At 43.1% G+C, this 13926-nt stretch overlaps 1 protein-coding gene across 1 annotated transcript in view; it reads right to left on the reverse strand.

The window, feature by feature from the left end:
- Positions 1-10268: 10268 nt before the first annotated feature.
- LOC147421465 (CASP-like protein 5A2) overlaps positions 10269-13926 on the reverse strand; it is a 66891-nt gene continuing 63233 nt past the window's right edge. Inside the window, exons 2-4 of the mRNA XM_086503565.1 lie at positions 10937-11069; positions 10763-10866; positions 10269-10671 (exon numbers count right to left, since the gene is read on the reverse strand). Of these exons, the coding sequence (XP_086359691.1) occupies positions 10368-10671; positions 10763-10866; positions 10937-11069 (541 nt within the window). The 3' untranslated portion in view covers positions 10269-10367. The remainder of the gene's footprint in view (positions 10672-10762; positions 10867-10936; positions 11070-13926) is intronic.

The raw sequence follows: 13926 nt of genomic DNA on the forward strand, positions 1-13926 counted from the left end.
CTCTTCTATGTATAATGTCACCGGGTGAGACTTCCATCACCTCTGACGACAATGTTGTCGGGCAACAATAAAGTAATAATAAAATGATATTTGAACCTCGCAAACACAAAATGGTTTTACATATGCACATTCTTTCATAGTGAATCTTTATGCCAGCTTGTTGCATAATGCCACTTGCCTTCAAGATGCAAGCATGGGTGATTGCATAATAAGGAAAAAAGATCTCAATTCACATTTGCTGCTTTCCTTGCCCTTGTTTGACATATCAAACAATCAATGAGGTCATATTAACCACACATTAGATAGAAAGTCAAACAGAGTAGTGCAAGGTATGATGGTTGTTTGAAAGAGTTACAAACTATTGATCATACCATTTAAGATTAGACGTATCCTTATGGAAATCCTCCTTTCTCCTTTCCCATATAGATTTAGTGTCAGCTACTCAATCACATAGTTGAGGATAGAGCCTTTTCTATATAGATTTAGTGTCAGTTACTCAATCAAAAAATGGAGAATACAGCCTTCATTTGGATCAATGATTTTGCTAATGTTAGGTAGTGAATGGGCTAGATCAAGAGTACAGGTAATGGATAACTTATACATTATATTTGAATGTGAACACCCTTGCTAGGGGCACCAACAAAGAATAGATGTTGAATTTCGTACATACCTCACCCTATGCATGTTCAACTTCTTCAAGATTTTTTAGGTTTAAATTTTCCATTGTGTTATTTCAATGTGGTTTGCTGTATATCATCTTCTCACAGTGTGGCTAATGTAGTTTTTTTCATATAAATAGTAGCACCCCAACTGTCATATCAATTTGAAGCATGTCAGTTTGAACAGCTCATAGCGAGTACCTTTGGATTTGTCCACATGCGCCTGGTATGGCATGCAATTTGTACCTTGTTATGCCTAGTGGGTGTTTGCATAGGGTTTGTCTCTTGGGGTCTGGTTTTCTATCTATTGTAATTTCTTGGCCCTCACCGTACTTGAGGGGGAAGAAGAGGATTTTATATTCATGTTAACAAATGGCTATCGATGGGGCACATTTAACATGCTTTTGAGTCTCACCTCCATTGGCTGATTTTTCACTATCATAATTGTAGCCAAATTGTGGATGATTTGGAAGGATAGATGCTTGCATATTATTGGTAGTTAGCCTTGCCCTTATGGTGATAAACTTGATGGTATTTGTACTCATCTAGTTCACGCTCTTTGTAGTTGGTGGGATACTTTAATAAGGTCCTCCAAGTACGCCAAACCATAGGTCAAGGAAACCTACTTTAGTGAGCCTATAGGTGAAGGCAACAATAGTGGGTCCGTTGGACGCATTAAGGGTAGCGAGTAGCACATGCCACATAGTATCCGGAGTGGATGCCATAAGTGGGGATGTCAGAGGGTGGAGGGACTACAATGTGGCACACCTTCATCACACCATTACCTATAGAAGAGAAAACTAGAATTACCTTCCTATTACACATGTGTGTTAGACTAGTTAGCCCAATGCATTCTCAAGTATCTCTTCTCACGGATGTGTGAGTCTCTCTTCTCTCTCTCTCTCTCTCATGCATAGATGAGAGAAGAAGAGGAAACTAGAATAACCTATCACCTTTCTTGTAGGTCTTACAAAGAGAAGCACAACCTTTGTGAGTCCATCTATCATTACCAAATCTTTGAACACATGAATGATCTTTACATGTGTGTGTGTGTGTGTGTGTGTGTGTGTGTGTGTGTGTGTGTGTGTGTGTGTGTGTGTGTGAGAGAGAGAGAGAGAGAGAGAGAGAGCATAATTTTTTATTGCAAATTTTTTTTAAAAAAAACAATTTTGAAATGCTACTGGAACATACAAGGATGGTAATTTTGTCAATAAAAGCATCATTTTAAGGGCATGCTTGAAAGTAAATTGGATGCACGTTTGTTTAGCCGCACTCGTTCAGGCTCTCACCATGCATCTTATGCATTAGATTGTTATGATTTGGCTGTGTCTAGCCTACATGATGTTGAGGAACCTCTATCATTTGACGAAGCATAGAATTCAAAATATTGGATGGCTACCATGCAATCAGAATATGATACACTTATAGAAAATGACACATGGACTTTATGTGATTTGCCTCCTTGCAAAAAGGCCATTGGTACAAAGTGGGTTTACAAGTTGAAACGCAAGCCAGATGGTGAGATTGATCGCTATAAGGCTCGACTTGTTGCAAAGGGTTATGCACAGCAAAAAGGCATAGATTATGAAGAGACTTTTGCTCCCACTTGTCATATGACTACTGTGCATTTTCTATGTGCATTGGCAGCTCATTTTGGTTGGCATGTATATCAATCAGACATATGGTTACCATTTTCTTGAATGGTGACATATTTGAGAAAGTTTATGTAATGCAGCCTCGCGGTTTTTTCAAGAAAGGACAAGAGGATAAGGTGTGCAAATGTAACAAATCTTTGTATAGGTTGAAGCAATCTTCTTGTGCTTCGTATGAGAAGGCCGACACTCATTTGGTCAAACGAGGCTTTCATAACAGTCTAGGAGAAAGCACATTGTATGTAGAGCGTGAGGGTGATGTACTTCTCATTGTGGTTCTTTATGTAGATGATTTGCTGATCACTGGACCAAATGAGAGACATATTGCTGAATTTAAGGCTGATTTAAATGCTACTTTCAAGATGAAAGATTTGGGGTTGTTGCATCATTACTTGGGTATAGAATTTAAGCAGTCTGATGGTGGTATTGCCTTGTGTCAAAAAAGTTAAATAGAAACATAACTATGTAAGTTTGGACTTAAGGATTGCAAACCTATTGCCACTCCCATGGAAATAGGTTTGAAGTTAAGTCTACATGATGTTGGTGATCCTGCTGATGTCACTCTTTACCAAACTATTGTTGGCTACCTCATTTATGTATGCAGCAAAAGGCCGGATATTCAGTTTGCAGTCTCACGGGTCGGCAGGTTTATGCATAGCCCAGGGTCTAAGCATTGACAGGCAGTCAAGCGGATTTTTCACTACTTGAGTGACACTTTACATCTTAACGTGTTTTATCCCAAGAAAGGATCATTGCCACCAGACTTACATGCTTTTTCGGACTCAAATTGGGCTGGTTGCTTTGACACGCGAGTGCCCACAAGTGGTTTTTTTTTCATGCTTGACAATTCATGTATATCATGGTTAAGCAAGAAGAAACCTACTGTGGCCACTTCTAGTTGTGAGACTGAGTATAAGGTAGTCTTCACAGCTACGGTTGAGTGTGTATGACTCACACACCTTATGGCTGAATTGGATGTTGGCCAGGACACTGCCAACACTATCTACACTAATAGTTAGAGCGCATTGGCAGTTGCGAGGAACCCAATTTTTCATGCTCGCCCAAAGCACATTGAGGTGCATTACCACTATGTCAGGGAGATGCTCTCAACAGGAGAAATAAGCTTGGCATGTGCCAACACAGGACAACCTTGCAGACATTTTCACAAAGGCATTGTCTCATGAGAATTTCGAAGCTTTCCGCAAAGCTTTGGGCTTACTCCCCTTTGTGGACTGATCATGTCCTCAGGGCATGGCACTTCCCTTTACTCATGTGCCAGCTCTCGTTCACCGCATCACTCTAGGGGGGGATTTGTTACCATGTACATGTGGTAGTGATGTGTGTGAACACACTTAGGACCACCAGAGCATTTTTTCCCTCTTTAAGAGGTTTTCCCCCCCGTGCATTGTATATATGCCCATTCATTCTAGGGCTAACTATCTTTCGATTGCACACAAAGTAATACACTCTCTATTGTGTGCCTTGAGCTTCCTTTGTCTTCTCCAAGCTGTGTGTTTTCCTGCAAGCCTAATTCCAACAAATGCTACGATCTTCTTTGATTTCTCTTCATCGTGTAAAGCCCCCATTAAAAGGCACACTTCTCATACTTTTAATTGAAATTCATTTATGTTTTGGACATCTCCCCATATTCCCCTTAAATCTGCAACTAGCGCTCCTTTTTTTTTTAAATCCATTGATTAATTTTAAGATTTCCTCACCCCGGGTGCTAGTCTTCCTGTATTGTCTCTTGCAAGCTGCACAACACCCCTTACCCTCTTCTTAATTTGATTCCAACACTACTCGCTCGCTCAGGTCTTTAGTCCTATTTCATTTCCCAACCCACCCACCCTCAATCACTATCATAAATGCATTTTAATATCCTCCTCATCCACCCACAGTGAATAGCAGCCTTTGTCGGCGGATAACCTGTCAGGCTTCAGCCTCGCCTTCGCCCCTATTTTTGTTTCCATGGTCTCAATGCGTCACTAGCCACCAATCCAATCATAGTATGCTTGCACTCAGGCCAGTCGAAGTCGCCCTGCCACAATGCAAACAAACTCCAGCTCGTCACGTCCCAGATTTGCCCGCAACATGGCCTATCTCCTCATTCTCTGCACTGCCTTGATCTTGCTCAAATGAGAGAGAGAGAGAGAGAGAGAGAGAGAGAGAGAGAAGCTACAAAGAAGTTTTAATTTGCTTCATACATAGGAAGAAAGCTTAATGTTTTAGGCAAGAAGGTTTCCTGCATCTCCACCTGCAGCCCCATATTATCTCTCTCATGGGTGCTAATAAAAAGTAACTAGTTTGCCTTTATTGCCTCACTATGTATATGGTAAAAAGTAAAAAAATGTTAGTATTGTGGATTTTACCACATAGCATAGTTCGTGATGATGGCTCCATAGCATCTCTTCTAGAAGCTTTCGTCAAAAACTCTATGACCTCACATCACAAATGAGATTTTTCATTAAAAGATGTATGGATGTGAAAATTTGCACATTATAGTAAAGATGGAGAGAGATGCATTTCGTGCATTGCGATTCTTGTGCCCATAAAAAGAAGAAAAAACCTTACATATGTATAGTGTGGAGTTGGGACCATTCTCCACATTTATAATTATATCGTAGGGAACGTGCCCTTCCCCCACCTCTTTTATCCCCTCCAGTGTTGAAGGGGAACTTATGCCTCTCCTCCAGTGTTTAGGGTAGTTGTACAAAGAAGAATTTATTACCGATGTTTTCTAGAAACCTGTATCATTCCACGTTGCCATGTCGTGGTGTATTTTCCATGTGCCCCTCTGTTGGGCATAACAAAAATTCTTCAGTCACCTTCACGTACAATCTTAATGATATAAATTCATTGCTTTAATATGTACATGATGTAATCTAGGTACTTTTGAGATCACAAAAATACCTTTGGTATTGGTCGTCTACATCAAAGCACAATCTTGGATGGATCGGCTCCTAGACCTGCCTTACATTGTTCCACCACCTTTCCACTAGTATGTGTTCTACCATCGTTATCCCTTCTGCAAATTCTGCAACACGTCGATTGTCACATTCACTTTTGCTATCATGCCTATCAATACCTACACCACTTCTGTTGTTCGTGGTCCTAAATCTGTTGTAATGTCCGTCTGTAGGCTCACACACACACATTCACAAACTAGCACTCTTTGGGTCACCCTATCTTGCATACATATTGATCAAAACACGGCCAAGCACGACATCTTTCTCCAAGAGCCCCTAAGGCCACAGGCTTTCGCGGTGCAGGCATAGGTTGGAGAAAGCCACATTGGGCATATATTGCAATCAGCACATCCAAGTGATGACATTTTAGAGAAGAAGCCCATGAAGAACTTCTTGACGACATTCTGGATAGGAAGCTCCTCAAGCACTTTCTATGCCTTTTGAAGTGCACCGCATTTGGCATACATATCATCTAAGGCATTGCCAAGCAAGACATTTTTTTGCTAGAACCTAGACTAACAATATCAAAGTGAATTTTTAAGCCCATATCAACAATCTGCGTAGAGCCACATGTCTTCAAGGTGCATGTGTAGGTGGATTGCATATGGAGAGAGGCCCTTCGCATCTGTTGAAAACAGACTAGAGCTTTTTGGCCCTACTCTTGTGGTGAAAATCCTACAATCAGGAGAGAGGCCCTCACTTCGCAGGTTTTTGTTAAACTTCGGCTTGCTAGCCCTCATGGCAAAGCAAGCCAAGCAAGTAGTTTTGGGTTGAATGCAACTTGCTGGCAAGCTTTGACCAAAAAGTCAACACGGAGTGGTCACAGCCAGGTCGAATACGTGACTTCCCTCCGACAAGGCGTTGCCCTTACCGCTACGCTTGCTGCGTGCACCTACGATAGCATTGACGCCTGCGCTTTATATTTTTAAAGCTTGTGGTGCCCCCCCCCCCCCCCCCAAAAAAAAGGTCCATTACCGGTTGTGCGGTCAGCTCCACCTACACGCATACAAGCAAGCCAAAATTTAACCACTCCCCACTTCGCATCTAACTAGAGCATTATGGCCCTGCCTTGTGGAGAAAATCTTGCAATCAATGCATTCCAAGAGTCCACACTCCAGACAAGAAGCTCCTCAAGAAGTTTTGGAGAGAGGTCCTTGCTTTGCATCTACTGAATACAGCCTAGAGCTTTCTGGCCCTGCCCCTGTGGAGCAAATCCTGCAATCAAGAGGGAGGCCATTGCTTTGCATCTGCTGAAAACCGACTAGAGCTTTCTAGCCTTGCCCTTGTGGGGAAAATCCTGCAATCCCTGCATACCAAGAGTCCACACCACGGACAAGAAGCTTTTCAAGAAGTTCTGGTGCTCTCTGAAGTGCACCACATTTAGCAAACATGTCAACCAAGGCATGGCCAAGCACAACATCTTTTTCAACAACCCCTGCCTTCTCAATATCAGCGTGAAGGTTTATTCCCTTGCATAGAGCCACATGCCTTCAAGAGGCACGCGTATTGGATTGCATCAAGAGAGAGGCCCTTGCTTTGCATCCGTTCAAAACAGCCTAGAGATTTCTCGCCTTGCTCCTATTTTCATCCTGTGCAGTGACAAATTTTACACACCAAGATAAATGACAGCACTAAATAATTGAAATAGAAACTTTTGTTGCCCTCACTTTAGTGTTATTTCTAAACACTCTAGAATATGTATAGGTCAAATATTCATGGATGGCTTGCACTTCTTGCAAAAAAATCTAACTTCCATGCAATCTACATTGTCCCCCATGCCCCTAATTACATACAACGAGTTCTTTGTACAAGACAACCACATGTATAGTTGCTCAGTGTTGTCGATATCTTAGTGAATGTGTCAAAAAAACTACACATGCTATATAGCATGTGGATTATTATAATTTTATTTTTTTGGTCTATTATAGATTCAAATAATGTTCCTAACAAACTTCTCCACCACGCCAACCAATCAAGACTAGTTTCACACGTTTTGTGATCGTGATGCTCGTTTGATGCTCTCAAAACAAGTGGATATTGAGATTGATATATTTTTAGGGCTTTTTGAAGCAAAAATGAAACTATAGGTTGGACATTGAGAAAAGAGAGATTACTTCAAATTTGGAGTGTCTCCAGACTACCCTCAAGCTTCCAAAGACAAGTACTTTGATATCTCACAAGTGCGGTCCAATCGTTCACAATTTTTGAGTTATGGACTCTCCAAAGGAACTATTTTCTGACAATATTATTAGAAAAACAGGTCTTTTCCAACTTTGCCTGATCGAGTTTTTCTCACATGCTCACTTTCGATTGCCTTATACGGTCTCAACACAATCACTGTCCTAGAAAGCGAGCTCGGAGACTAAGAACTGAGTTGTGCACGCTCTAGCGGGGGGGGGGGAAGGAGCATGGCAGGTCACACCTCCTCTCTAGTTCTGTTAAAGAGATTTTAAAGGGTTGAATGGATGAAAGCTGGCAGTTTTTGATTCGAAGACTACAGCCTGCAAACATTGAGAGGAAAGCTCTTCCAGAAATATAGCCTATCACCTACGTTTTTTGTAGCACTAGCAAGGGCAAAATTTCCATTGGAAAATGCTACCATGTTTTCTCATTTTTTAAGAAAAGACGGTGACCCCTTGAAAAGCCCCCCCCCCCCCCCCCCCCCCCCCCAAAACTCACCTTGGGTGCGACTTGGCCCTAAGCCCTATGCAAGCCCTGATTTGGTCTGGACTGTTGGTCGAGCTCCTTCAAGAAAACTATTCCCTACTATTGCAATCATCAACATTAATACAAGATAGCTCCTCCTGCTCCCGACTATTCTCTCTCTCTCTCTCTCTCTCTCTCTCTCTCTCTCTCTCTAATCATCAGATTGTGGTCGGTCAATCTGTCCAAATGGCTGCAACGACACTTTCCTCCGTCAGTCTTGTTCTTCAACTTGGTTGAGCATTTCCTTCTTTGACAAGTATCCTCGCTGTCCATTTGTAGTCGAGCATCTTTTCTAACTGTTATTTCAACCACCACTTTGAGCAAGTGCAAAAAGTCCTTAGATGGCAGTTATGGAGACCTAAAATTTTCTCCTTTTATGAGCCTTCAAGAATGTATTTGACCCTCAAATACTTCTCCCTTTTTCCATCTTTTTACTAATGTCATTCCACTCCTTTCCCTTTGGCCCGTTCTCTCTTGGCCGGATACTCTATTAAAAATTGTGGTGCACTTTTTTTTTTTGGAAAGTAATCAATTAATTAAAAGAAAGGTAAAAGATTTGTGAGGCTACCTTCAGACTAGGAGGCAACTCAGGAGAATTGATAAGAAAATGCAATAGAGCAACAGGAGTCTTAAAGTGGGGGGAAGAAGTCAGATACTTCAAGAACTCATTTTGCATTGGTCCCCTGGCTATCCAAAGTTCTAGATCCACCACAAACTCCCTATTGGATTGAGACAGCTAGGAAACTAAATAATAAGGGTCTGAAGCGACTTGGGCACTTCTGGGATAGTGGCAACAAGAGTTGGAAAACCATTGACCTTCTGGTTACCCAATACCAACTCAATAGCTTGGAGGTCTTGCTTGTCCACAAGGTGATGAAGGAGCTTGACAATTTAGTGATGCCAATCTGTGATTCAGAGTTTGACTGGAATACTTGGAAATGGCCCGAAAGCAGTCTATTATGGAAACCCCGTCCTAAAAGCATTTATCAGACAATGATGCATAGAAGAATTGGTCTAGCCCCTTTAACAAGCTATGGAAAAAGCAATGGCCGGAGGAAAGGTGGGAGCAAGTAATGGAGAACATATGGAAGCCAAAGGTTCCGCAGCACACGAAAGTCTTTCTATGGAAGGTAATTTGGGGGGCTTTGCCGACGGGGGTGAAGATTCAGGAGAGAGGGATTGGGTCAGATCGATGCTTGGGGTGCAAGATGGCTAGTGAAGATCTGGCCCACCTATTCATGGACTGCCCAACTATTAAAGGCCTAGCAGGGAAAATATGCAAGTGGATCCAAAGAACATGGAAAAATAGTTTTTTCAAGACTGACCTATTCCTTAGAGGCAAGTATTCAAGAAGTCTTGCCCTCCTCGTTAGCACTCAAATCGTCAGATACTTCTTCTTACATAATGTATGGCAGACAAGGAACCGCCTTGTGTTTGAAGGAGGTTTTGAGGTGGCAAGCTTCGCAAAAATTACTCAAGAAAGCAAATTGCTAATATGGATGCTTGGGCACAAGCAACACTCGGAGGATTGGTCTAGGACTACTTGTGCCCTGTTGTCAACAGATGGAATGCCTAGGACGGGGGAAAATCTTGGCCATCGGTAAATAAAAGCTCTCATAAGGACAAGTTTACGGACCTTCTATATCGAGGAGGAGGCGGTGGGTGCCTTGATAGCCAATGTAATTATAGTCCTTGGATGGTGTCATGGCTGCTCAACAAGAGCATGACAAGACCTTGTAATTTTTTGGACTGTTCAATATAATTCACTCACAATTGTGAGTTTTGCAAAAAAAAAAAAAAAAAGATTTGTGAGGCAAGGCTTCCTCTACCTAGAGGCTTCTTCACACTCATCCTCATCTTCAGAAGTTCAATCATTCTCCTTGGTTCGACACTAAACCCAATGGTATCACTTGCTACTCTGTTTCGACATGCCAATTCATTGCAAGTCCCACTCTTCCTCTTCCAAAGGATGCTAAAGGCACTTGTTTTTTGCTTTCTAGACTTATATGTTTCTGATCTTGGTTATGCCCCAATCTCGATTGTGACATGTTTTTTGAGTTGTTCACCTTACCAGCTCTTCCAGTGCTCATGCCCTTTGGGCCTTCTTGTATCAATGAGCTCACCTTTAAGCATCTCCAGCTGTTTTTCCATTACAGAAATCAGCTACGTCCTTTTGGGCAGAGAGAGAGAGAGAGAGAGAGAGAGAGAGAGAGAGAGGTGGAAACAAATGCTAGTGCACAAGAAAGCTGAACTCCAGAACTTCAAGATATCAAGTAGTACCCAACTTCACGAAATCAAACAATCGAATATGATATTGTGAACATCAATCTGCAAACAAATGTCTCAATCGTTACAATGTACAAAGTATGGCATACACAAGAAAATTAAAGGCTGGAGATTACTGCTTTCAAGACATGCTTGTTAAAGCTGATTAACGGATCTTTACTGCATTTCGCGGCCCACCACAACTTGCTCGACCAGGCATTTAAATATTGAGCAAAAAGGCTCTGATAGATCCGTTGCTTCAGTTCACCATGATTTGCACTGCATGCAGCAGCCTGATTCTCAACAGTCACTAGATTTACAAAGGTACCTATGGACCAGCAGGCTGCATCTGTTAAACCATAGGTGACCCTATGCTTTAGCCCCTTCGGTTGAGACACTGCAATTGGACTTTGCAAGTCGGGACTACCGTGTTGCCAAGAGCCAGAATGTGAACAAAAAGGACGTTGAGATTAAAAGCCAGCTTAGAAATGCCATTCCCGCAGCTGCTGCATACCTGCCACAATAATTTGTATCACAACCTTGATGAACATCCCTGCCAACGAGCACTGCTATCCCAGCCGATGCACAGGCACCAGCAAATGTTATTACTGCTGTGACCTGCATAACTTTCTCGTGAATATTAGCAAAAACAAGATCAAAGTATAATCACAATGTTATAACACCTCACCCAGTCTCCCACTGCAAACAAGCTTAATAAAGGAGAATCTCGGAGACTTCTGCCCAGAAGCAAGGCGTAACCTTCGATTGTTGCCACAGACAAGCTCCACATGCATTGCAAAACCATAGCTGCTACCAAGAAACTGCAAAAGGCATTTCATTCAGTTAGATTGTTGCATTCAAAAAATCAGAACAAAAGTAGAGGTCACCCTTCCGGACAAACATGAAAATCTAAATACTTGTATTGTCGTTCCCCTTATGTGTCCTCCGCACAAAAAAGCTTGCCATCTCCCTCATGTATCCTTCGCACAAAAAGCTTGACTAGGAAATTTACTTACCACTTCCAGTGTGCCTATTCAAGACATTAGATCGAACCAGTATACTTCAAGAGGCTTTCAGGGGCGCGCGTGGCTTTACACATTGTATAGGGAAGTTAAGGGGCAGTCATCCTTGTCTTCCCTTTTGCAGATTTTCATTTGTCAAAAATGCTGCTAAAAAAAAATGGACTTGGAAGTTTTAAAATGGCATCAATGGCTTGGATTTGCATGATATTTCCGAGGTTTTGAGAACCCAAGTATTTAGTCTTACACAGCCCAGAGTCCAGTCAACACATCAGACCCTGGCTCATCAAAGACAGGTCTCGTCTTACATTCGTTCGCTTCAAAATTCAACGCTGCTTCTCCTTTATTTCCTTGCCCTAGCTGGCAGGTAAGCAATTCGTTCAGAAAGGTATTTTAAGATGGATGTGGAACTTTATATTCTTTCAAATACTAACGACAATCTAGAGATTTAACAGTTCAAGCTGCATCCTGCATCCCCCTTTGTATACTGACTCTTGCAAGAGAGAGTAACACGCACTTTTCTCTCAACAAGTCTTATTTTTAGGCATACACACAAAGCTTTAGAGGATGTATTTTGCAGAGAGAGAGATCTTTTTACATAGAGGTTGATGTCGGCCTATGTGAGAAATTAAGAAAATTAAGAAATGTTATATTAATGTCTTCAAAAGGCCAAAGTGACCTATGAGACCAGAAAGTTACAATGTGGTGGATCTGATAAAGTCAGAGTTACAAGATGACAAATGACAAAATAAAAATACTATGGAATCCTAAACTGCTAGGTGTGAACTAAGCAGCTAGCTGGGATAGCTAAATCACAAGAGATCCAGCATCGGTCGCTGGCGGATCTCATCAATCTCCTCCATGGTCAATAGTCTGACAGGGCTTCTGCATGTCAGGCCAAAGTGATCCGAATCCTCTGATGCAGCCTCCGTCGATGTTGTGTAGTCCTCCGCAATCGTGGGCGTCTAGATCTCCCCAGCTCGGTCGCTCGGTCGATCGGTGTGCCTCTAGTGTGAGGCAACGAGCTCTGCTGTGGTAGTAGCTCCTCCGGGTGTTCAGTGGCAGCTCTAAAGAAGTCTGTGATCTATCTCTGAGACTGCCCTAGCCTCTCCTCTCATCAAGCTCTCTCTGTGTCTGCGCAGCTCGAGCAAAAACAAACCCAGGCATCTCTGATCCTCGTACCGCCAACTCTGGAGAGTGGTCCAAAAGCCCTCTCTGAACAAGCAATGGAAGCGGCCTCGTATCTTGTAGTAGACGGGGCAGTGACATGTGTAGTGCAACTCTGTCTCAGGCTCGATGTCACACACGGGGCATGTCCTAGCCTCTGCTGGTACTCCGCTGTATCTCCCAGTCTCGACCCGCAGCAAGTATGTGCGTATCTGGCCAACAACACATCATATCCCATGAGACAAGTGGGTGTCCATGTATCTGGGCCTCGTCACAAAACCATCCTCCGTAAGCTGGAGAAGATGCTCTCTGTAGAAAGCCATCTTCGTGCCCAGCTCCTGTGCTAGCTGTATCCATGTCCTCCTGGTGTCTAGCTGAGTCAGGTCCAGGCAGATGAGCCTGGTGATCTCGGACTGTGTAAGAGTCAGAGAGGGTGCATCCAGTCAGAGAGGGTAATTTGTCTATGCTGAACCCATGCGCCTGAAACCATGATGTCATCTCCCCATACCAGCATGCTGTATCTCCCTGCATGGCTAACTCTCGAGAGGACTCAAGTGCAAGGCGGGCATATCTGTCTCTAGGAAGTTCCCACATGCGGTGTATGGAGACAGATCTGGTGAGCGCCTCAACCACTAGTGGGGGGCAGCTAGCTCTGCTCGGACAATAGCACGTGGTACTGAAGCCTTAGCTCTAATGCGCCGCGAGATCATAGAGACCAAAGGCTTCTCCATGTCCTCCCATCCATCACTCCCGTGATGATCCAATGAAGGTCCCCAAATCTCAGCTCCATAAAGCAATGCAGAAGTCACCAAAGTGTCAAAGAGCCAGAGCTTCGTCCGAGGCTCCTGAAATTGAACCTGTGAACATATCCTTTCCAATCTACCCAATGCTGCATGGGCTCTGGTCAATCTAGTCTCTGTTGCCCTCCTCAATGAAAATGCTGGCCAACTAAAAACCACCCCAAGGTAAGTGTAAGCATCTGTATACTCCATTGTCTCCTGGCCGTATGTGAATGCGGGCGCTGACCTCCTGATCCACTGTGGGGTGGTATTAAATACCATGACCTTGGTTTTACCAAGGTTGACGGACAAACCACTTTCCTGGGCAAACCTATGCAAAGCATCCAAGTGACGTTGCATCCCCTCCGGAGAGTCGGAGATCGATACAATATCATCAACATATAACAATAATCCATGTCCCTGCCAGCTGTGCACCTCTATCACCATCTCTCTCAATGTAGTCAGAAACCTCATTCACATACATACCAAATAGAGTAGGAGAGAGCGGACAACCCTGCTTCACCCCAATAGTTGAGTGAACCGGTGTGGATAGACCCTCTGAGGTGCGTACATGCCCCACCACTGACCTGTATAATGCTATGACCCCCCAAATGAGCTATGTGGGTACTCCCATCTGTTGTAATCTGCGCATCAATCTAGCTTTGGGTACTCTATCAAATGCTTTGCGGAAATCCACAAAGCTACAATAGAAC

This window comes from Adiantum capillus-veneris, chromosome 27, assembly GCF_014529385.1.
Source record: "Adiantum capillus-veneris isolate H3 chromosome 27, ASM1452938v2, whole genome shotgun sequence".
NCBI lineage: Eukaryota > Viridiplantae > Streptophyta > Polypodiopsida > Polypodiales > Pteridaceae > Adiantum > Adiantum capillus-veneris.